Source organism: Pipra filicauda, unplaced genomic scaffold, assembly GCF_003945595.2.
Source record: "Pipra filicauda isolate LSUMZ 115617 unplaced genomic scaffold, ASM394559v2 scaffold78_size3787270_pilon, whole genome shotgun sequence".
Taxonomy (NCBI): domain Eukaryota; kingdom Metazoa; phylum Chordata; class Aves; order Passeriformes; family Pipridae; genus Pipra; species Pipra filicauda.
Window position 1 is genome coordinate 1,608,178 of NW_024104964.1, and position 23,673 is coordinate 1,631,850.

The 23,673-nt window shown below is 50.4% G+C and overlaps 2 protein-coding genes and 1 long non-coding RNA gene across 4 annotated transcripts in view; 1 reads left to right on the forward strand and 2 right to left on the reverse strand.

Moving 5' to 3' along the window:
* Positions 1 to 3,150, forward strand: part of LEKR1 (leucine, glutamate and lysine rich 1) — a 33,879-nt gene extending 30,729 nt beyond the window's left edge. The window contains exon 12 of one of the 2 annotated variants that reach the window (XM_027730582.2): positions 986 to 3,150. In XM_027730582.2, coding sequence (XP_027586383.2) covers positions 986 to 1,333 — 348 coding nt within the window. In that variant the 3' untranslated portion in view covers positions 1,334 to 3,150. The remainder of the gene's footprint in view (positions 1 to 985) is intronic. The other variant, XM_039389936.1, reaches the window with a different exon arrangement.
* LOC113992880 lies at positions 1,268 to 7,999 on the reverse strand. The gene is made up of 3 exons (XR_005566695.1): positions 7,745 to 7,999; positions 5,302 to 5,479; positions 1,268 to 2,988 (listed from the first exon to the last, which is right to left on the reverse strand). It is a non-coding gene; the product is annotated as an uncharacterized LOC113992880 (long non-coding RNA).
* A 2,985-nt stretch (positions 8,000 to 10,984) lies between these two features.
* Positions 10,985 to 23,612, reverse strand: CCNL1 (cyclin L1). Its single transcript, XM_027730564.2, has 11 exons — positions 23,358 to 23,612; positions 23,110 to 23,184; positions 22,855 to 22,964; positions 16,702 to 16,822; positions 16,143 to 16,207; positions 14,747 to 14,846; positions 14,534 to 14,638; positions 14,135 to 14,276; positions 12,715 to 12,826; positions 12,468 to 12,566; positions 10,985 to 11,747 (listed from the first exon to the last, which is right to left on the reverse strand). The coding sequence occupies exons 1-11, from the start codon at positions 23,610 to 23,612 to the stop codon at positions 11,402 to 11,404; spliced, it is 1,530 nt and encodes a 509-aa protein (XP_027586365.2). The 3' UTR covers positions 10,985 to 11,401.
* Positions 23,613 to 23,673: the final 61 nt, after the last annotated feature.

The window sequence follows — 23,673 nt, forward strand, 5'->3', positions numbered from 1 at the left end:
AAACCCCATTGAAATGCAAAGATTCCTAGAGCAAGACTATGATAATTTCATAAATACAGTAGATTACTAAATACAGGAAGGTTTAATTCAGCAAACACTTAAACTGGGGGTTTATTGTGTTTTATTGAACAATATTATATTTTTCAAGTCCTGCAGGACATTTCTTTCTCAGCCTGTAGCCTCAGTTATGCTACACAAACATGAGTGAACAGCAAAGAATTCCCCATGTTTTTGGAGTGGAAGTCATGGACATTTCTCACTTTCCACTCTTTGAACTGTGTCCCAGCTCCCCCCAGCCCAGCCACAGTTCCCTGACACAGGAATGCATGGAAATGACTCCACTGCAAAGAGGAGCTGGAGTGATGGATATTCTGACCTCAAGCATTTGCTGAATGCTTGGAATAGAATGGGAAGGGAGGAGAGAGCTGGGCTGCTCCATGAGAAATGTGCAGTCAGGGACTGCAGATAAGATTAGGCTGGAATGTCCAAAGCAATTCAGTGGCAGAAAAAAATTGGGAAACAGCGAAAATTAAACTCTTCAAAATGAATTAGGGCCGGGGTTGGTATTTATGTCTTCCTTGGAAAAGGTTCAGGAACAGTGTGGGTGAATTGGAGGGATGTTGGCAGTGGGTCTGTCAGTCCTGCCCTGACCTGGGATGGGGACACGGATCAGGGGTGGCCTTGGCAGAGTGGTTGGACTCGATGGCCTTTCCATGATTCCACACAGCTCGTGCCCTTCCAGAAGGAGGGTTATGTAGGAAAGGGTCAGAGGGAGGTGGTACAGTGGCACTGAACCTTCCCGGGAGCAGCATTCCCAGCTCCCAGCCGGGCAGCAGAGCCGGGATGGCTCCTGAGCACTTCCCTCAGATGGAGCGGCCGGGCTGGAAGCGCTGCCGTGTCCCGGGAGTGCCCCGGGAGGGCAGGAGGGGAGCGGGGCGTGTTCCACACCCCCCGAGCGGGTGCCAAGCGTGTGTTTGTGTTGCAGAATTCCCTGCTCCAGGAGACGGTGCGCCGGGAGTGCGAGGAGCGCTGCGGGCTCACGGCCGCGCTCAGCAGGGCCCGCGAGCAGGTGCTGGAGCTGCGGAGGCTCAGCGGGACCTTCCCGGGGCCGCCCTGGCCCCGCTCCCGGGCCGGCCCCGCTCCCGGCAGGGAACTGCGGCTCTCCGGAGCCCTGGGAATGCCCAGAGCCGCCAAGGGAGCCGCTGCCGGCCGGCACAGCCCGGGATCGGCGGGGCCCAGCCCCCCCCACGCCCCCCGGGGAAGGGCGGCCTCGCTCCCCGAGCCCAGGAGCAGGAGCATTCCCGGGATAACCCGCCGGCCCAGCCAGCTATGACACCTCCACAGCCTGGGAAACGACCCAGGCCTTCAAAGGACCCTTGGCTTACGGACACCGGGGGCAAATCCTTGCCAGTGCAATCCATCCATTTCTACAACCTGAAATTCAGTTAAATTTTTATTTATTTTTGTTGCAATAACGTTGGTTTGTCCACGGGTTTATTAATCGTGTAATGAAATGCTGTTTACCTTCCAAGAGGAGAAAAGTAACAGAAGAGTCTCTCCAAGAGGGGCACATCTTCAGAGGTGGAATTAAAACCATGGAATCCCAGGAGGTCTGGGTTGGAAGAGACCTTAAAGCTCATCCAGTTCCAACCCCCTGCCAAAGGGCAGGGAATGATGGCCAATCCTCATAGAATCCGAGTTTGGATGGGGGTTGGAGCAGCCTGGGCTAGTGGAAGGTGTCCCTGCCCATGGCAGGGGGTGGAATGAGATGAGCTCTAAGCTCCTTCCAGCCCAAGCCAGTCTGTGATTCCATGATTTAAAATCCAGGCTCTCATCCACCAGCTCCCTGTTTCTGTCCTGTGGCAGCAGCCATAGTAAAGTCTGTGTGGCCAGAGAGGATCAGCACGGAAAGTGAGGAGAGAGACACAGGACAATGTTTGGAACATGAGGGAAGGTCTGAACCCTGGATCCAAACCAAGTGGAGAACAAATGTTTCCTTTCTCCCCCTCCCTCCCAGGAAGCCAGAGCTCCTGCTGCTCAGCAATGAGCAAAATACAAAAATGTCAGGAAAGCTCTTGGACTGGCCTGTAAAACCAGCTCCATGAATGTCTCCATGTCAGGGAGAGGTTACAGGCTGGTTTTGTCCCGGGTTAAAGGCAGCAGCACAAAGTGCCCTGAGCATGTGGACACCTCATCACAGCACTGGATTTTTAGGAAATCGAACTTCCTGCAGGGAATATTTCTCGCAGGAGTGGTGTCAGAGACCTTGCACTCCAGGACTCCTGGCATGAGGGAGCACTAAACAAATCTCCAGGCTTGGAACAGATCTGCCCCCGGGGCCGTGGCAGCATTCCAGCCCTTCCCTTGGAGAAAACATCCCATGGCACCAGGGTGTCGTGTCCTTCCCTGATGGACAGGCTTCTCTCTGCCCCTGTCAGAGCTGGTGCTGTTGCCTGATGTGGAACAGCAGTTCCTCCAGCCCTAAACCTTTCCCTGAAGGGTTCATCCCACCGTGCCAGGCCTGGTTCCTCTGGGCAGGGTCGGTGGTGCTGGTCTGGGGCTCTGTGTGGCACCAAACCTCACCCATGGCTTGGCCAAACCTCTCTTGGGGCCAAACCCATCCCTATTAAAGCTCCCAGGAGGGTGGAGCTGGGTGGGATCAGTCTCTTCTCCCAGATAACAAGTGCCAGGACAAGAGGGAGCAGTGGGATTTCAAGCAGTCAGTCAGGGCCTCATGGGGGAAAGTTTTCCGCTGAAAGTTGCCCAGAATTTAATGTTCTCCACAGAAAGAGTCCAGCCCATGGCTGGTCCTGCTGCTCCTTCAATAGGAAATTAGATTATCACTTACCATAGATGTGCTTCCCATGTGTGTCCAGCTTTCATTCCCACTGGGAAATCACAAACCAAAGTGCTGATGTGCCTCGTGGATTAAAGATGACGAAGAGCCCTTGCTCTGAGGTGTTGTAGGATCTGGGATCCAGCCTGTGCCTTGCAGGTGGAGTTTTTCCACAAAAGAAGAAATTAGACTGCAGGAAAAAAGCATCTTAATTTTTCTCAGCAGCATCAAAAGTGCATGAAATAGAAACTGGAGCCAGTTGATGCCACATATCATTAAAATATATTAACCAAAATAAAAGACAGACTCACTTCCTTTGCACTGTGTGTTTTTAATACTGAAAAAAAGAGCAGAAGAATGAAATTGGGGTAATTTCTGAGACACCCCCCCTTTAATTTTATTTTTTTTAAATGGGGGCTTATTTACATCATGGAAATCCGTTGGATTTCATCTTTGCTGGTTACAGGTGGTTCAGTGTGTCCTGCTGGAGGAAGAATAAACTCCAAAAGCAGCTGTAACAGGGAGAAAACTATAAATTAATAGACTGAGCACTAATGTGGGGCTTTCATCCTCCCAGCAGAGCACAAATGAATTGGGATGGGATAATGAAAAGGGCCCTGCCAGAGATTAATGTTGAAGAGATTTTGACACCAGAAATAAAATTTGTGTGGTGGAAAAAGGAGCATCTGGCACTGCCCTGTGAGCTGCTCCCAGCTCACAATAAGCCCTGAGCACATTTTTATATCTTCTAAAAATCAGTTGATTTCCAACTGTCAGAACAATGAGTCCTTTTTGCCTCTAAAACCTGGGCTTGCTGCTTCCTCAAACCCAGAAATTTACAGGGAATGGTTTCTTTTGGGGATCCTCCTATTCCCAAAACACATTTAATGTATTTTGAAATTCACAGAATTGCAGTCACAGACTGGTTTGGGTGGGAGGGACCTTAAAGCTCATCTCATTCCACAGGCAGGGACACCTTCCCCTATCCAGGTTGCTCCAAGCCCCATCCAACCTGCCCTTGGACACTCCCAGGGATGGGGCAGCCACAGCTTCTCTGGGCAACCTGTGCCAGGGCCTCACCTCCCTCCCAGCCAGGAATTCCTTCCCAATATCCCACCTGACCCTGCCCTCTGGCAGTGGGAAGCCATTCCCTGTGTCCTGTCCCTCCAGGCCCCGTAACCCGTGTGCTGCTCTGCCTTTACTCCCCTTTTCCCATGCCCATGGATGAGCAGCTCTTCCTTGGCAGCAGAAGGTGGGGTGAGGCCCCTCGGGCTGTGTTTGGGTTCCAGCTGCTCTTCCCCATCCAGGGATGGAGCTGCAGGGGGAGATGTCTGAGGAACCTCCCCGGGAACTGGCGCTGACCCCGCTCCTGGACGTGTTCCCGTGACTCACTGGCTTTTATGGGAATCCATCCCAGCCTCGTCCCTCCATCCCTCCAGCTGCTTCCTGAGCACGGGCAGCGCCGCACGAGCCGCAGTGTTTGTTTGGAGTTACCAGGAGCGAGGGGTCACTTCAATCACCGGCAAGTTCCCAGCAAAGAACCACGTGTGCCTTTGGGGGAAAAGGACCCAGAAATGGCTCATCGGGAACAGCTGAGACTGCCCGGGAAGGGCCAGACAGGGGCAACCAAGTAGCAGCTTTGCCTCAGAGGTTGTTGCCAACTTCCTTCTGTTCGCTGATGTCTTTTTTGGGGGTTGTTTTTGTAGATTCCTTCTAAATATAACACCAGCACCTCCCTGGAGGGGGTTGGAAGCTGTAACTGGAGCTGAACGAGGCATTAATTCATCTGCTCCAAGCTGCACTGGGGGAGAACTTGGATTTCTGATCCCTGGATAAAAGTTGGTTCTCAAGACCAGGATTTTCTATGAATTAATACTCAGAGACATTCATAGAAATCCTTTCCTCTGGCTCCTTTTAGGCAAGGATGTTACAAACCTGCTGGAGTCATCTCCAGGGAAAGAGTCCATGAGGAGGAGTCACAGGTGTGCCCGACCCAGGGAAAATGATTCCTGGACCTTAAACCCCAAGATCACCATAACCCCAAGAGCAGGACACAGGTTACCCAGAGAAGCTGTGGCTGCCCCAGCCCTGGAAGTGTCCCAGGCCAGGTTGGATGGGGCTTGGAGCAACCTGGGCTAGTGGAAGGTGTCCCTGCCCGTGGCAGGAGTGGGACTGGATGATCTTTAACTCTTCCAACACAAACCAGTCTGGGATTCAAGGATTCTATGGCACAGGACAGGGGTTGGCACCTCTCACCCAAAGCCCAGGGTCTGGTTTGGGGATTTTGTTTAAAGTAACACATCTTGGTCTTGTAATCAGCAAACCCCTGGGTTTTATCCTGTGCCCAGTGCTGCTCCCAGGGGAGGCACAGCACCCATGGCAGGGTTCAATTGGAGGCACTTGGATGTGCTTCGGGGGGCTGTTATCCCAGGAACCCCCCAGCACAGCTTCTTAAAATCTCTTACCTGGGGCGTTGAAAGGTTGGCTGGGGACACCTTCCCATCGAGCTGGCCTGTCCCAAGGTCACTGTCACCAGCTCTCGTCCTTGGCTGCTGAGGGGAAGGGTGTCAGTGCTGCCTTTGTGTTCCCAGGCTCTTATCCCTGTGTTGGCTTCGCTGTTGCCAAGGGAACCCACGAGAAGTCCTAAAACAAAAACAGCCGCGAGCCATCCCATTAACACGGGCAGACAGATCTCCCCAAACCAGAACCAGATGTCAGAGATAACATCTCTGTTTGTTGCTTGCGGTTTCCTTGATGGCAAACGACTACTGTGCTCTCATCCTGCGTGTCCTGCTCGTCCAGAACATCGTGTGGATACAAACACTGTGCGCTGGGAATGCTGGCCCGGGGCCCCGGCCGAGAGACACCGCGGGGGGAGCAGGAGGGAGGGAGGGAGGATGTTGTCTGTGCAGAGAGGAGGTGATTTATTCCCGCCAAAGGAGCAGCAGCGACAGCCCCAGCCCTCCCCTTCCACGGTGTGTCACCAGAGCAGGTGTCTCCTCAGCATGGGGGGGAATTCTGAGCCAGCTCCAGCTGACTCGAGATGCTGAGGGTGTTTGTTTTTCAGAGAAGTCGTGGCATAGAAAAGCCTTTAGATTCTGAACAAAGCCTCGGCTTCCCAGCCCCAAATCACTCCAACCTGGGAGCTCAGGCACCCGGGTGCCAGCTCCTGGTTACCCCACACCAGGTCCCAGGCAGGAAGGTATTTTGGGAAGATGCACCAATCACTGAACGGATGTGTCTGAACCGGTGAGAGCCCTGCAGTGGATTCATGTGGTTTAAGATCCTTTTGCTGTTGATTTCCCCTCTGGGCTCCTTTCTCAGCACAGGGCACACACCAGGAGCTGCCCAGGACCTGCAACTGCCTCAGTGGGATCAAAAGCCCTGCTCCACTCACCTGGACTTCACTGGGGCACAGAAACCCTTCCCCAGCAGCATTGGTAAGGCCCCAGGAGACTCAATTATTATCCTTCCCACGGCTGTTTCCTCTCGGCTATCAGAGCTCTGGGGGAACAGCAGGACCAGGCCAACAGCTCTGGTCAATCCCTGTTGTATTTCCTGGGGCTCTCTCTGCAGTAGCTGCTGGGAAATGATTTCCTTGACAGAAATCACGGCCCTTGGGAGCTGTTCCACGGTTCTGGTGGAGGGAGGAGGGGCAGGTCCTGTCCCCACACCTTCCACAGACCAGGTTGCTCCAAGCCCAGTCCAACCTGGCCTTGGACACTTCCTGGCATGAGGCAGCCACAGCTTCCCTGGGAAACTTGTGCCAGGCCCTCGGGGAGCTCAGCTGTGCTGAGTGACCCCACTGTAACCCTCCTTGCAGGGTAATTCAGGCTGAACCCCCCAGCTGGCACAGCCCAGCACAGGGAGTGTTACACTGGCTGTCACTGGTCAGCACTGGGGATCTCACATGGCTGGTGGGTGACATCACCCCTCGAGGCTTCCCATCCATCCCCACAGCTGGAATTCGGGTGGCAGCTGAGTGTCTGACCCCCTGCATGGGGCTGCCCCGGGGCAGGACCCTGTCCCCTCCCTGCCGGCTCTCCTGGGGGTTGCTGTGCTGGGCTCCCAGAGCCCGGGAATGCTCAGCAGGGAATGCTCAGCTGGGAATGCTCAGTTGGGCTCTGCAACACTTCCACCTACAGAACGAACCCTGAATGGCAGCGGGAGCAGCGGCAGCATTCCCGGGAGTGAGGGGTGCCCAGCATTCCCGGGAATGGGTGTTCACAGCATTCCCGGGAGTGAGGGGTGCAGCATTCCCGGGAGTGAGGGGTGCCCAGCATTCCCGGGAATGGGTGTTCACAGCATTCCCAGGAGTGAGGGGTGCCCAGCATTCCCGGGAATGGGTGTCCACAGCATTCCCAGGAGTGAGGGGTGCACAGCATCCCTGGGATCCCCAGTGGTGTTGGGACTGCTTGAGGTGGGTCCATGAGCCCCTTGTCCTCTCCAGCAAACCCATGACAAGGGATTTTCTACCCTAAGACAAAAATGGTAACTTTTGTCAATTTTCCCCCTCTACTACAATATAAGGACTTTTTTTCAGGCCAGCTTTGCTAATTTTACCTTGTTTTGTTTTGAGCTGCCCCGCTGGGCTGTGCCCAGGCAGGAGGTGGGGATGGAGAGCTGTTGCCTTTGCAGGAGTGTTTTCCCTTCTGATTGCCAGAGCTCTGCTCTGCCACAGCCATAGGTTTGTTTCCTGCCCCAAAGAGCCTGGAAGCAACAACCTTGTGCTTTGGAGCAGGGAGCACTGGGGAGCACGGACAGGAGAGCCACGAGCTTGGCAGTTTGTGGATGGCCTGATGGGAAATGATGGATTTCATGAACATTCCCTGGCAGGAGCAGCAACCAGGGGAAGATTTCCTGGAAAAGGGACCCTTATCAGTGTGTGCTGTGGCTGCTGTCACTCACCTGTGGGGTTTGGGGGTGGCCAAAGCCCTGACAGGGACCTCTTGGGCCAATTCCCATCAGGAATATCCTTATGTTGTTCTTTTTTTTCCTTCCCAAACCATCCAAAGCTCCTGGTCCAGATTCATCCTTCCAAGGCTTGTGACAAAGCTGAAAGGGAAGGACAGAACAGTCTGAATGTAAATCCCTTCAAACATTTGCAGCACTTTGTTGACAATTAGTCAAAACATTGTAACAAACCTTTTTCCCTGAGGAAAAGCAACTCTGAGGGTGAGACCAACCCCCCCAGCCCCTGTGCCCCCGGAGAACTGCTCAGCTGGGACAGACGTGTCCCCCTGTCCCTGTGGGTCCCAGGTTGTCAGAGCTCAGTGGCAGCACCTGATTCCCATCAGTCTGTCAGGCAGTGCAGGAATAGCACTTTGTTGACAATGTAGTCAAAACATTGTAACAAACCTTTTTCCCTGAGGAAAAGCAACTCTGAGGGTGAGGCCAACCCCCCCAGCCCCTGTGCCCCCGGAGAACTGCTCAGCTGGGACAGACGTGTCCCCCTGTCCCTGTGGGTCCCAGGTTGTCAGAGCTCAGTGGCAGCACCTGATTCCCATCAGTCTGTCAGGCAGTGCAGGAATACTCTGGTTTTCCCAGGGAACTGTCCCCGTGGCACCACAGTGGGTGCCACACTCAGTGCCACACAGGTGTCCCCACCCCACCCCCCCTGCCAAGCCCCTCTCACCATCCTGCTCCCCTTTCCCTCTGGATTGCAGCTCCCACGGGCAGCTCGAGGTTCCCAGTCAGGTGCTGTTGGAGCTGGTTTTCCTGGATCCATCCCAGCCAGGGGACTGTGCCTCAGGGTGAGACACAGCTCCCATTCCTGCCTCCCCCAGCTGCCATTCCCAGGAGGGCTCCACTCTGCCAGTGCTCAGCCAACATTTGCCCGTGACCATCTGGGCTTGAGGCTCAGCCTGAGCCACCTCTGCCTGCTGTGACAGCCCAGGAGACACCACCCGTGAAAATCCTGGGGAAGATGGACAGGAAGGACCAAAATTATAATTCCTGGTGCTTCACCTGCACACTCCACTGCTGCACTGGGCAGGACAAAGCCCCTGCAGGTGACAATCGGGGCAGTGAGGACACCAAAGGTCAGTGCTGGGCACTCGAAGCTCTGTCTCACTTCTCAAACACATCCATCAGTGTTTATTCCCCCTGCCTGGGTCTGCAGGGAAGCAGAGCTGGGGGCTCCAGGCAGGAGCTGTGGTGAGGCCCTCCTGCTGCTTGGAGGCTTCTGGATGTCAGAGGTGTTTGTGCTGCTGGAGGTTCCCCTTAGTGACCCAAGAACGTGGAAGACACCGAGGAATTTAAAAATAACAAATCTTAAAAGAAAAATCCCTGTCAGCCACTGAGAGAGGTGAGTGCAGCCCCGAGGGACGCTGGGGGTCAGTGTGATTGAAGCCAGCCAGCCCTCTCAGGGGATTCATTTTAGTGATGTAGAGCTCAGGGAACACAGACGGCCCTTCAAAGGCTCGGCAGAGACAGCGACTGTCACAGTGAGATTTCTGGCTGTCGTGCCCAGCAGGGCCTTGACAAGTCCTCCAGGAACAGGGGCATTATGGGGCTGCAGCCACTCAGGACCATCACCCTGCCAGAGTTCTCCCCCCACAGAGCCCACGAGCAAGGGGCCCAGGCAGTGACTCTCAGCTCACCCACAGTGGGCTCCTCCTCCTGACAGCTCTGACCTGGAACTCGTGGCGTTGGGAAAGTCCTGCTGCTTTTACCTCAGCAACCACCAACCCCAGAGCCCACGGCTGGCAGAGCTCTTGGGTGGCTGAGGCCACCATGCATCACTTCATCCACCACTGGCTGGAGAGTTTTTTCCCCATGGAGAGAACAGCAAACCTCTCGTTGCCTGCCAGGGAGCAGATGGTGTGTGGCTGTTCATCTCCAGCTGTTCCAGCTCCACGTTGCAGGTCCATCTCTGCCCAGCACTGGAAGCACAGAGGGTTGTTAGTGCTCACACACACAGAGCTGAGCCCCCAGTGTCACCCCCACACCCAAACCCCCAGTCCAAGGGAGCTCCAGGCAATCCTGCTGCTCCTGCAGCCCTGGGATTCCACTGTTGCCCTTGACTATCCGAGCACTGGGATCTGGGGGAAAAGCTACTCCCGTTGCCATGGCAACAAATGTATTTTCCTGAAAGCAACACACACAAAACACAGTTATTACAGATTAAAAACCCACGGTGGTAACCAAGAAACAGAGAAGACATTTTCTCTTCTCCCTTTCGAAAATACACGTTCACTTTTGCATTTCCAGGGTGCAGCTGCAGCCGGGGCCCAGCAGGACACGGGGCAGGAAAGCTCCAGCTCAGGAAGGTTCTGCTCAGCCGGTTTCCCTCTCCTATTTGAGGCCTGCAGGGTGTGGACATCCAGACTAGCACTGCTCCCACAGTCCCAGGGACCAGACCTGCCCCCACCTGGGCTCTGCAGCTCGACATTCCAGCCAGGTCACCCTCAGCAGGGAAGTGGAGAGGCATTTAGGGAGGGAAAAGGTCTTTCCATGCTGGACTCTGGGTCAGCAAGGACAGCAAACTCCTCACCACTGTGGGTTTCAGGTCTTGGTACCACCTGAGCAGCAGCTGTAGGAATCAGACCCAGTTCCTCCTCACCCCCCCTTCCCTCTCTCCTTTCCCTGGCACTGGAGCTGTCCCACCCCAGGACACAGCTCCAGTAGCTGGACACAGTGAGGAGCTCCCAGCAGCTCCTGCTTTCAGTGCAGCACAGGGAATGTGTCTGAGCTTCCCAAGCTGTGTCAGCATGACCCTTGCAGGGGTGGCCCTGCTCAGCTGAAAGCTGTGTCAGCACTTCACCTGCAAGAGGATCCCTCCTTCCCCTGCCAGCATCCTGCCACTGCAATGAAAGATGGGAAATAAAACCCCAAACCCGATCCCTCCAGGCCTTTGGAACAGCTGACGCAGCTCCTGCCCTCTGCCCCACAGAGCTGAGAGGGACAGGGACACCCCAAACTCCCAGGGCAGCTGACAGAGCAGGACACCCATCCCTGGCTCATCCCACTGAACTTCAGAGAGGTCCATGGTCATTTATTCCAACTGCTGCCTGGCCTCCCTGGGAAGGACAAACATCTAGAGCTTTCCCAGTTTACCCACCATGTCCCACTCAGGCACAGCGCTCAAGGCCAGGGTGTGTAAGAAAAGTAAGTTTAGTTCCAACACATTTGGCATCCAACAGGCAGTAAAAAAAAAAAAAAGCTTTATATTTTATTTTTCGTAAAAATCTTTTAACACATGCAGACTAAAACCAGTGTAAGAAAGTCTCCACCATTGTTTAAACAAATAACTATACTTAAATATAAGCGTCTGCAATTGACTGGTATAAAAATAAGGTACGTTTTGCTTTTATACAGAAATCCTGTCTCCAGTTCTCAGCTCAATAAACAATACACAGCTCTAATACATACAACGAACCTGATCATGGTTTTCCACCCCTTGGATACTGCTAAGGTATTATGTGCAAAAAGTTGGTAACAGTTCCTGTCCCAAAACAAAAAACAAACAAAAGTCTTCCGCCCCTCTTGGAAAAGGAGCCCCGGGGCCCAAGTCCCTCCAAACCTGGCAGGGGCTGTGCAGTCCCAGTTCTGTGCCCGGGGGGCTCAGCGCCGGTGCCGCCCGTGCCCCGAGCGGCCGCTGCCGTGGTGCTTCCCCTTGTGGGAGCGCTCGAAGGAGCGGGAGCGCTCGCGCCGCTCCCGGTGGTGGCTCCGCTCGTGCCGGTGCTTCTTGGCGTCCGAGTGATCCCTGGACTTGCTCTGGGAGCGGGAGCGGGATTTTTTCCGCTTGTGGCCGTGTCTGTTGGCGCCCTTGAGCTCCTCGCGGCCGTGCTTGGCCTTGAGGTGCGGGGAGCCGTGGTTGTGGTGCCGCCGGGGGCTCCCGCTGTGGCTGCGCGAGCGGCTCCGCGACCGCGAGCTGTAGGTGCCCGACAGGCTGCGCCGGTTGTTGTAGCTGCGGGAGAGGGGGAGTTAGAACGGGCCTTCCACACGGGAAACAACAACCAAACCACAGCAAAGGGGCTGCCAAGGCACTGGGAGAAGTCAGAGGCTGTTTTTCCCACGGGGATAAATGAGGAAGGACAGTGGATATCCCCAAGGTACAGCCTGGGCTAGTGGAAGGTGTCCCTGCCCATGGCAGGGGGTTGGACTGCATAGGCTTTACGGTCCTTCCAACCCAAACCAGTCTGGGATTCTTTTAGTTGAGCTCATTTGAAAATAAACAGCCCAAACCAAACCCAGAACGCAGCACCTTTTGAGATTTTTCCACCTTGTCAAGAATCTCCCCTCAACACCAGCTCACAAACTGCTTATTGCCCTTTTCCCTCAGTGATCTCACAGGGATACTTTGGGGAACCCTTCATTGACATCCAAGTTGGCAGCTTCCAACTTGGATATCAGCCTGAAGATTCTTCAAAAGTACATATTTATGAAGGCAGGAGCTCTCCCTGCATCCCCCTCTTCCCACCACAGGAGAGGGGCAGAGCCCTGAAGAGCTGAGCAGAGCACCAGGGAGCACTGACACCACAAAGCTGCCACACGTCTAAACTGGTCCTGTGGCACTTCTCACCCCTTCCATGGGCACTGTGTGCCCAGACTGCTCCCATTTGTGATGGGATCCTTATGGAACTGAGCATGCCAAAGCCCTCCTGCCCTCCCCAGAGCCCCCACTCACTGCCGCCTCGGCGTGTGCGAGCGAGACCGAGACTTTGTCCTCGACCGGGACCGGCTGCCGCTCCTGCTGCTTCGACTTCTCTTGCTTTCTTTTCTCAAGCTGGAAGGGGGGCAAAAACAAACCAGGCTTGCACTTCTGAGGCACTTGTTACTCACTACTGAAGGAGCTCAGCAGTGGCTCGCTGTACTTTAGTTAAAGAAAGCATTTTTACTCAAGTATTCTCTTTACCAGGAGAGGTTTTACCTACCCATTGTAAGGGCTCTTGGAGGTTTGCTGCCTCTCCTCTGGCTCCTTTTTAATGGTTTTGGTATTCACAGACACTGGTGATTTCTCTTCAGCTTTTACTTCTCTTGGGGAAGCTGAGAATTAAATTTAAATTCAAAATTAGCTATTTATTCATCCTTTGTCATGAACATACTGTACATCCCTTAAACACCTGTACCAGTATCTGCACTAAATGTAGATACAAACTCAGTAGCTACTATTTCATTCCATCTTTCCATTTTTAGTTCGTTCCTGCAGCAGGATGTTCATGGGGAGACCCATAATGTGAAGCCAAGTGACAGCAGAGGAGGAAGAGCACTGTGACTCCACACCACACAGCCAGGCTCACCTTCATCCACCGGGGGCCAAAAGGCACAAAATAAAAGCTGCCCTTATGGCCCACAGATACAGAGTTTGTTACTTGGACAATAATTTCCAATGCTACAGAAAGGATTAAGACTGAACAGCAAACTGCAGCTAAGTGTGTTTAGCCCATAAGTGACTCTGTCTTTACAGAGATGGATTCACCTCTCATGGAAGGGCTGCTAAGCCCAAAAGAGCTCCTGCTTTCCAACACCCCCAGCCTTGGCTCCCACCTCACATTCTTTGTCCATGAGAAGTTCACACTTGCCAGGTCAAACCCTCTGAAAACTCCAACTCTTCAGAAGGAACTGTGATGGTGCTCTGCCCAAGCTTCTGCAGAGCCACAGACAGACCAGGCCCTGAGCCTTCTGCCTCACCACCAGCACTGGGTCAAGGCCTGTGAGGGCCTTTGAACCCCCCTGGCACTTCACAGCTCAAAAGCAGCAGCAGGGAGAGGTGAAAGCACCAAGACAAACCATCAGACTTCTGACAGACAGGCTGGTTCAAAATAGGTGATGCAGTTTATTCCCTCTGGTGCCAAGACTGTGCTGTGCCTCTCCCTCCTCCATTTCCTGACCACCAGCTGCCTGCCTTCATCACACTGAACAGTTGCCAAGTGCATTAAAAAAGGCAGAGAAAGCCATTTTCAGAGACACCTGCAGCAAAAGGAGCCAAGACCATTGCAACATCCCCCAAACTGAATCCAGAGTCTCTCCTCACACCACGTAACACACACCAACTCCTGTCTCATGAAGGGTGCGTGTCATTAATACATCACTCTCCCATCTGTGGAAGTATGGAGTATCCCTTTTCCCTATAATCTGTTATTTCAAGGTCTTGAAACTGGTTTTAAAATCTATGTTTGAAAAAAAAAAAAAAAGAAACATTTGCCTTGCTGCTTAGTTCTGTGAGGGAGCCTAAACTGTCTCAGCAGTTCGAGAAGCAAACCTGCCTTTTTTTTTTTTTAACTACCCTGGGACACAGATTTAGTTACTTATCAAACAGTATTATGCAAGTTTCTATTCAGAAAACAAACTTACATGGTTTTGATGCAGGAGAAAAGCCACCCAGTGTTGAGAGTGCTGGAGTTCCATCTGGATTCAAACCTTTTGCCTTCAGTTTAGCTTCCTGCAGTGCCATTTTCCTCTTTTCTACTTCTTTATCCAGAAACTCATAATTGGGCTGTGGAAGTAATAATGAGGTCAGAGGCTGAGTTAATGCAATTCGTATTTTCGTCTCATTTCTGAAAAATACTCAGTTGGCTTTAATCATCTGTCCAGTAATGGGGGTAATTTCCGGAATTTGTTCTCACACCCCCCTCACGGGAGCCTTTCCCATTAGTAGATCTGTATTCCAGCATTCCCAAACTTTTGGAGAGCCATAACTCAGCTCAAGCTGCACTGAGCACAGAGCAGGAAAACCGAACACCTCAAACTTACCTTTTTTCTGGTATAAAGCTTGAGAGTGGTCAGGCAGATCTCCTGAATCTCCTCTTCCGTGGTGCCAAAGAGTAGGAACCAGTGAGGGCGAGTGGGCAGCGGAATCTGAAACCCAAACAACCAGCAACAGGGATTACAGCCCAGGCTTTTGTTTCCAATGTCTGCATGAATTCTGTTGAAAGCAGCCCCCCGGCAATGCGAGGCAGTGCTCACCTGCAGGGCCCTGGCAGCCAGGTAAATGCAAGCACACGCGATGGTCTCGGGCTGAAAGCGAACGAACACGTTTGTCCGAAGGCTGTCGTTCATGTAATTCCTAAAAACACACAGCGTGAAAGGTTGGATCTCTGGTTTACTTTTTATTATTTTTTTTTTTTTAGAGGATAACAATACTGGAGACTCAATTGACTTTATTATTTTTTCTGTTATGATGTTAAACATTTGGTTTCTGTGGAACTGTGGTATTTGGTGTTGACGTGTCACTTTGTAACAGTCTGCACCTTGGCACTGTTTGAAACCCCAGTGCAACAATGTGTAGTAGCAAATGCCAGCAGCATTTCATGGCTGCTTCCTTGGTTCGGTTATCCCAAAACGTCCAGAGCTCACAACCTAACAAGTACTTTGCATCTGTCCAGCTGTTTGCCTCAGACACCAGTGGTGCTGTATTTAAAAACCAATTTAAAACCCAGGTGTAAGCAGGAAAGCACAGTATATTTGCAACCTACCATCTTCCAGAGGCAACCTAGGCAGTTCATAAAACACTGACTGCACTTAAGTTTTGTGTGCCTCGAGTCCCACTACATCCAGAGAGAGGCATCCCATTAGCTCACTGAGTGTTGGAAAGAGGCCTGTGAGTTAGTCAGGGCCCCCACTGCCCTGAGCTCCTGGTCTGGCACAGGGGGGGCACTACCAAGCAACACATGCTGGGAGATACAATAACAGCAGAGACCTCCATGGATTTCTAAGTTCCCAAGCTATGGGAGAGAGAGGAACAGCAGTTCAGTCAGCATTGACTCTCCAACCCCCATGCCCAGTATGGCTCTACGTGAACATGCTGCATGCACCGAAATCCTCTCTGGAACTCAGGTTTAGCCAAATGAACTAAGTAACCGTTGGCAGATTGTCCCCCGCGTGTCCTTTAAACACTACAGCGTACAGCAGGTAGGAACAAAGACATTCAGAGACAGTTGTAACAGTTACTTCTGGAAACAAATATACAAATCCTTGGCACCCCTCCGCACTCGGAGGTGCTGCCCGCTGGATCACGGCAGTGAGTCTCGGATGAGAGCTTGCACTGGCTTGGCTGGAGAGAAGGGCAGCCAAACCGGCCATCCCCAGGTCAGGGCTGAGGTGCAGAGGGCAGAGCTCTATGACTTACCATCAGGGACTACCCTTCAATCAAAGAGTAGAAAAAAGAACAAAGTTAAATTGAGTCCTCCATGACTGCGCTGCAATCAAGCCATGAAAATAGTGAGCAGAAACAAGCACCACAATGTTTTCAAAGCGTGTGTTTGGGTAGGAACTTACAGCTCATTGCTTTGCATAGGGATCATCAGGCTTGTTATTTCTGCTACTATTTTCCTGGCTAGGAAAAGAATGGAAAATAACTTACCAGGCTGTCTGTACCAGGGTTTGATTACGTTCACATTCTAGGACTTGTAAATACATAACAATGATCTGAGAAATAAGGGGGGGAAGAGAAAAAAGACTCGGTTTTAACACATAAAGCAAGATGAAGTAAATATGTATGTAAATATATATTTTTAAAATCAAACAGTACTCCCAAACAATGGGGGCTCCTTTTCTAAGCACACACTGTAAGCTTTCATGCCACAGAATATGCTGAGTTGGAAGGGACCCACAAGGATCACTGAGTCCAACTCTCAGCCCTGCCCAGGACCATCCCCAAGAGTCTTCCCATCATGTTCAGACAACTGGTTAAGATTTCTCAAAACCAGCCACCACCTTTAACCCTTCCCAAGGCAGTAATTTCAACCCAAGTCAATATGACTGTTTGCCCGAGTACTCTGGCAAAAACATCAATAACAACTACAGAGGGATAAAGAGAAGAATGCAGGTCATTCTGACACCTGTGTTTCTCGTTCCACAGCTCACAGTGATGCCACCAAGGTAGAGTAATAGATACAATTAGATTACTTTTGAGAACTCACCTTATGAGGATGCTTGACATGAACACAAAATCCCAACTCCTTCAGTACCCTCCTTTCTGCTTTGATTACTTGATTTTTGGTGTTTATGTAGTTCTGATCAAGTATCAGGGGGCTTGGAGTCCTATAGTTTGCAAGAAATAAAATCAAAACTGTTTTGCATATCCAAAAATAACGGCAACTCTGTTTTCCCTTCCAACCAACTAATGGCAACAGAAACCGGTTTTCAACTCCTGCAAGCAAGTTTAAGCATTAATCTTGTGCTGTCCAAGTTTAGATAAACTAGTTTAGTTGCTGCTTTTGACTAGCTACAGATTAGATGGCTGAGATAAAAAATAGCCTTCTGCTGCTGTGTATGCAAACTACACTGCTCCAGCTGCTGGGAGGAGCTGCTTGGCAGGAAGGATCCCAAAGAACCTTCCTCTCCATGGCAGAGGTGGGGGAAGGAATGTGACACAACTGCCTTTGCCAGGCAGGACTTCAAAGCAGAAGTAAGGCAGAACAGGGTTTTTCCTAATTAATACTGAAGTAGCAACTTGTGCTTTAGAAATTGCAGTTTCCTACAAACTGAAGAGAAGATTATTCAGCCTTCAGAGAACAAGGCAGCCCTGGCTCTGTGGTGCGTGAAAACTGAGTAAAGCACAGAATTTCCTCTCTGAAGGGTGACAGATCTCCCTGCACCCCTCACCAGTGGGTACCATGGATATCCCTGCTGCTGTTTGCATTTCCAAAACAAGAGCTCATTCCACAAAAAGATTTCAAGCTCTAGCACTGTCTAGTCCTAATTCCTTTCAAATCCAACACCTGAACTCTCCGAAGCACTCTGACCTCGAATGACTTGCTGTGCACTTCACGCACAAGTGTCACGCTCCATTTCATACTCTTTGCTTTGCCCGTGCTTAGGCTTGACCTTTCAACATTCCACTCTGGATATTTGAATCCATTTCCTCCTGAAGACAGATCAGCTTTTTCCCTGTAATGTCTCACACATTCCATGTGCTTTCCAAAGCAGAAAAATGTTTTCAGAGCTCCTTATGCTCCAATAAACCACAGCCTGTGTATATGATACACCCATTACATTACCTTCAAAAGAAAAAAAAAAGTAATGCAAAGTGGATTCAAAATACAGTTTTTGTTGTATCAGGCAAAATATTTCACTGCTAACTTGCAAATTCCATGAGTGGATCTCACTTCTCTTCCCTGACAGGTCACAGAGCACATAAAACACTCCAAACCAAGGTTCTCACCCCAGGATGAAAAAGGGCTGATTTAATTACAAGGCTGGACAAGGAGCTTCCCAACTTCCACAATCCAGTTTATGGCATGACTCCTGCAGTCACCTGGACAGCTGCTGGTTGTCATTGGCAAAGGACACAGCAAACCATCCACTTCCCCAAGAAAAGCACAATGTTGTACAAATTTGAAGCACAAGCTCCCCTCTCTTCCCAAGGGGCCGAGAAGCAGCTCCCAGCTCTGGAAGGAAGTACTGCAGTTTTTTGGTGCCAGGAAGGACCTACAACTCCAGCACCAGCCTTACTCTTCCTGTTTGCTAAGAAATGCTACGTTTTCCATTGACATGAAAGTAACTTCTCTAGTTAAGCGTTACTCTCACTCAGCAGGACAACGTTACTTGCCACTTCAGCTACTCCAAATAAATCCAGTCAGAACAGGGGGAGTTTTTTGTTTGGAGGGTTTTTTTGGCTGGTTATTTTGTTTCCTCCTCCTCCCCCCATAAATTAACTGGAAAGCAAGAACTTTTCAAGCTTATTTAAGGCAACTTCATTCAGTGAGAAGCTGATGTTATCTGAACACTCCAGCAGGCTGAACACAGTGCTCTGGAGTGAGAATGGGAAAACCAAGCTCAAGTTCTTTCAATCAGTGAAACTGAGTCACTTCCAATTCGTTCAAATCAATTATACTGGGGTTTATAAGAATATTTCCTCCAGTATTGCTCTCCACAATTTTATCCAGAGATCACTGGCACTAACAGGATCTGCAAAGCATCATCCCGAGCGAGTTCATCCTGCCCAGGCTCAGTTTAGCAGAACACTTCCTCAGAGGTGGGACACCTTGGATCATGGATTTAAGGCAGCCATGACTTCCAGTCTATCAGAAACATCACCAGTGAGACAACACAGCTGCACAGGATCCTCCACCACCCCACGTTCCACATGGCCCTGCATTCCCAGACAGCTGTGTAAGGAAGTTAAGGCAGTTCCAGGGGCAGCAGGACAGACATGAGCCTCACTGTATGTTAATTTTTCACTGTCCTTCCCCAGGGCCACGGGATCAGCACCAACAGTTCACCCTTAGCACATGTTCCACAGGGAAGTGACAGGAAACCCAACAGCCCAAGTGGGCTTTGCTTTGCTCTGGTGTCCCACGTTACTCAGGTCACAAATTCCACAGATCTACAGCTCTAAGGAAGCCATGAAAAACATCAGCTTGTCCAGGTAGTGTTTCCAGAAATAAAGACTTTTATCCACTTATGGAAAAATAAAAATCTGCAGAGATTTAAGTGCTTTACTGCACTTTATTACTGACAAAGTCAAGTTCTCCACTGTATTAAGATTCACCAATATAGCACTTTTGGCATGAGCTCTGAAGTGGTGGTAAACAATTATTTACAAGGTGGAAACTTCAGAGACTTCCCTTTGGAAAATTTTTTTGCTTTCTACTAAATAAAAAGAGGAACTTTGCTACTGCATTTGCTGCACTTAGTTCTCAGTCCAAGAATTATTTTAGGTCCAAGTAACAAACCAGAGAAAAGTAACTTATAACCTTATGTATAAAATATATAAATCATGACCTTCAAGCCCTGGATAGCCAAGGAATACTGCAAATTCTTACTCTGAGTCTGTTTTACAGCACTAGAGCTCCAGGCAAGACTTTATCATTAACAACAGAGCACACAGTGTCCCCTCTGGGGAGCCAATCCAACACTCGGATGCAACGCTTGATTGGGATTAAGATTGTGTTAACAACCCAACAGATTAACACACTCTGTAATGTGCTTGTAACAACAAATAAATTACAAATACCCGTTTTTAGAAATCACTCTGACAAATGAGACCTAAGTTCTCAACACAGCTGCAACTTCACTGGATGTAATATTAAACTTTGATGTCTTTGGGATGACTAATCCATTGGAGGAACAGTGCCCTGCGTGTAATTATGGCCACACAGAGCAAAGTACTTCTGACAAGTACAGCACAACAGCGGCGTCTCGTTTCAAAGACCGGAGCTCTGTTAAGCTGGTCAATATAAAAACACGAGTTCTGTTTGTCTCCAAGGTCATAAATCCAAGCAGCACAGACTTGCAGGGCAGTTAGAAGAGCACTAAGTGTGTAACATTAATGCAGCCACTTCCAAACCCACTGCAGGGACCCGTGTCCTGCACCTGAGCGTCTCAAAAGTGCCCCGTGTGAGGTTACAGCACGACACCAGTCACATTTGGTTCCAGTCTCAGGACTTTCTGCAGCTTTCAAGCACATTTAGAAAAAATAAAAGCAACTTCAAGCTACATTCTACAAGATAAACAACAGTTGCACTTTGCTCAGAACACATGTTTTGGCACACAGTTATTTAAAAGCAGTTTTTCCACAGTACGAGCTTTTCTCCATGCACACAAACATTTTACATGCAGTTCTACATCACATTTGCTCGTCAGAAATTCAAAAGAAAATACGCTTGTCCAAAACACTTATTTAGCTTTTTCTTACTTCTCAGCATTAGAAATACCACCTCTAGTTGACTACATGTCTCATAAAAAGAAAATTCCAATGCAATTCCCAGTTCTGCAAACAGGTACATAGAAGGGACTGCTTACATCGTAATTGGTGTAAATTTACAAATTCAAGATTTCTGTACCCTTGTTTTACTATGAATTCAAACTGCAATTATACAGAGCCAGAAAGTGGAACTAAGAACCCAAAACTGGTTAAGAAAGAAAGCAAAGCCTACACAAACTACCCCAGATGTGTGTGCGGGTTAAGAGCTTCAGTTAACAGAAAAACTAGACTAGAAAAGAAAGTACAGCAGCCTGAGTCTTTCAGTTCTGGGTTGTGTGTGAGAAACTAACTACAGCCTAAGTGTTAGCTTCAGTAAAAAAATTAAAAAAAAAAAAAAAAAAAAAAAAAAAGGTTAAGCTAGTATTCTAAAAACCTGGACAGCAAAGAAAAAAGCTTATAACAAGATACAGGAGTTTCTTCCAAATGGTTCACCAGCGGCCAACCTGTTAGTCCCCCGGTTCCAGTGACCTATTCTCAGAGCACTGGCTTCTCCTTGGGGATTTTCGATACTTCACTCACTGTTGCCATGACGACAGCTTCATCTTTATGTACCACTCCACATCACCCAGGCTTTGGTAAATGTAGCTGGTCGCTGTATAGTCGGTTGCAAGGGAAAAAAGAGTTGAAGTTAATAACGTGTACATGTGACGGAACTGTCAGCTTGTAAAAAGCACAGAAAAACGTTTACATCCTGCTTGCTAAAAACAAAAAAAAAAAAGGGGGGGTGTGCAAGTCTGAATGTCAGACTGCAGCATTTTAAGGTTCGTTTCATGCAGATTCACTCAGAATCGCAGAGCAACAATACCCATTTCTCCCGAAAATAATGGGTAGCAGTGCACGAGTTCTCTGGACATGATGCACTTTAGACACCATGTAACATGCACAAGGTGGGATTTGGAACAGGCTAGCTGGAAAGATTTAAATTCACAGGTTAAGTTCAGTTTCTCTGATCCTTCACACAGCACAAAGAAACAGCTAATTCATATTCTCATTGCAGAGACAAGCAAGGCATATGATTAATTAACCTTCACTGCCTGGATCGAGGCCAAAACATTACTAATCACTGAACCTGCTCCAATAATTCCAATACCAGACTCCCTTATCAGAACTGTGGAAGACAGTCCCACTGAACTCACACCCCACACCATTTCTCACAATTCCCTCAGGGCTCTAACAACCTAAACACCAAAACCAACAAAGCTCAGTCCCAAAGTGTGACACTGACCCTTTCTTCTTGGATCTACAACTAACTTGGGAAAAATGAGCATGAGGCAGTACAAGCCAAAGCTTTGGCTGCAACAGAAGCATAACCAGATAAAGACACCAACAAAGAGCTGGTTTCCCTAACAGATTTCTACTGTTTCTCAGAAAAGGTTACACCACATGGAAGGTTCAATTCCTGCTGTACCCTGGTGACACAGGGCAGAGAAATAAAGCACGAATTTAATAATCCAGCCAAAAACAAAATCCTGTTGTAGCTACAGAGTTCCTTAAACTTTGGGCAATCAGCCACTGAAAGCAAAGCTGAAGCCTCCAATCCCAGACTATAACTCTGCTGCCCGACAGAATTAAGGAGATTTTGTGTTTAACAGCAACTTAGGGAACTCCTCCAACCACTCCTTGTTCCTCTCACTACTTTGTTATCTGCTTTACCCAAGAACAAACATCGCTCTACACACAGAAAGCAGCACTGGTCTCTCACAGCTCTGCAACACCTGCCCCTGCCCAGGCACCAGGACAACACCACTCCCACGTTGTGCATTAGAGATGTTAAAGATGCCTCCAGCCTCCCAGACTCGGTTACACACTACTCCTCATTAAAGCTGCACACACTACAGGCCAAGCCAGACCTTACTGCAGGTATCTTCTACAATGGCTTTTTTTCTAGAAGATAATAACTGCCGTCACCAGAAATTCGACTTCTTTTCTTAACTGATGCTTAATTGGCACCAAAACCACACTTAGAGGTCACACACCAACGACAGAAAAGCATTAAGACTACTGAATATTGCTAAAAATCTGGAGAATACACAGCAATCCACTACTGGCCACTCGCATCTAAGACTACCTTTCAATAACTGCAAGACAACAAAAATATCAATCAACCAACCAAAAGCTACAACCATGAGCCTAAAACTAGGACCAATACTCGTGACTTGCAGCCAAATAAGGAACAGAAATGGGTCTACCAAGTGAACAAAAGCAGAAGAAGTCGGGATTGCACTGTACTGCCTACAGAGCAGCCAACGAGCACTCCCTTCCCAACTTTAGGTCGTTGAACTTAGCCTGGAAAAATACTGTGAATCGAACACTGCAGTACATTAGCGGTAACAGGTGTTTACGTTCGTAACGAAGCTGATCTTACCTTTTTGCTCTTAACTGTCTCAAGTGATGGAACACGTTGATCACGTCCCTTATCCGACGAGGCGCCTCCTCGATTTTGGACGCGAGATTGATGCAGGCCATGGCAACAATCTGAAAGAAAGGCCCGTTTCCGTTAAGAAAACAATATTTAACCCCGCTACGACTAAAATTACACAAGAAGCAAACCCGCGAGGCCCGAGGCGAGCAGCCGGTCCCACACAACCCCCCCCGCCTCGGTGCCCCGCGCCGCGCTCACCTCAAAGCTGTGCTTGACGAAGGACTTGGAGTAGAAGAAGCGATGGAACAGCACCTGCCCGGTCGCCATGGCCACCTGTGAGGGCAGAGGGAGGCGCAGAGGGAGCCGATCAGTGCCCGGCCCGGCCGCCGCCATTTTGTGCGGCCCCGCCGCCCCCCCGCCCTTCCCGCCGCCACAATGGCGCCGCCCGCCCTGCCCTTCCCTTCCCTCTTCCCTTCCCTCCCGCTGGAAGCGCCGGGAGGCCCCACCTGCGGCAGCCGCAGCAGGATGCCGGCCGCCTGGATGAGCTCGCAGCCCAGGATGCGCAGGTCGGTCTCGCACTGCAGGTCCAGCCCGTCCTGCATGGAGGGGGTGGGCGAGAGCCGCTCCTCGGGGATCAGCGAGTGGTCGATGGTGAGCGACACCTCGGAGTAGAGGCGGTCTCCGATGAGGATGCCGGCGGGCGCGGGGGGCGGCGGGTTGGGGGCGGCGGGCGCGGCGGCGGCGGGGTGCGCGGCGGCCATGGCGCAGCGGCGGCAGCGGCGGGCCGGCTCTGCTCGGCGGGGCGGCCGCGCGCGGACTGCG

Excerpts from the sequence above, each read along its gene's own strand:
- CCNL1 (XM_027730564.2), bottom strand. The coding sequence starts at position 23,612 with ATGGCCGCCGCGCACCCCGCCGCCGCCGCGCCCGCCGCCCCCAACCCG. Across the intron at positions 23,185-23,357 it reads TCCTGCTGCGGCTGCCGCAG|GTGGCCATGGCGACCGGGCA; the intron begins GTGGGGCCTCCC and ends CTGCCCTCACAG. Across the intron at positions 14,847-16,142 it reads ACCCTGGTACAGACAGCCTG|GAATTACATGAACGACAGCC; the intron begins GTAAGTTATTTT and ends GTGTGTTTTTAG.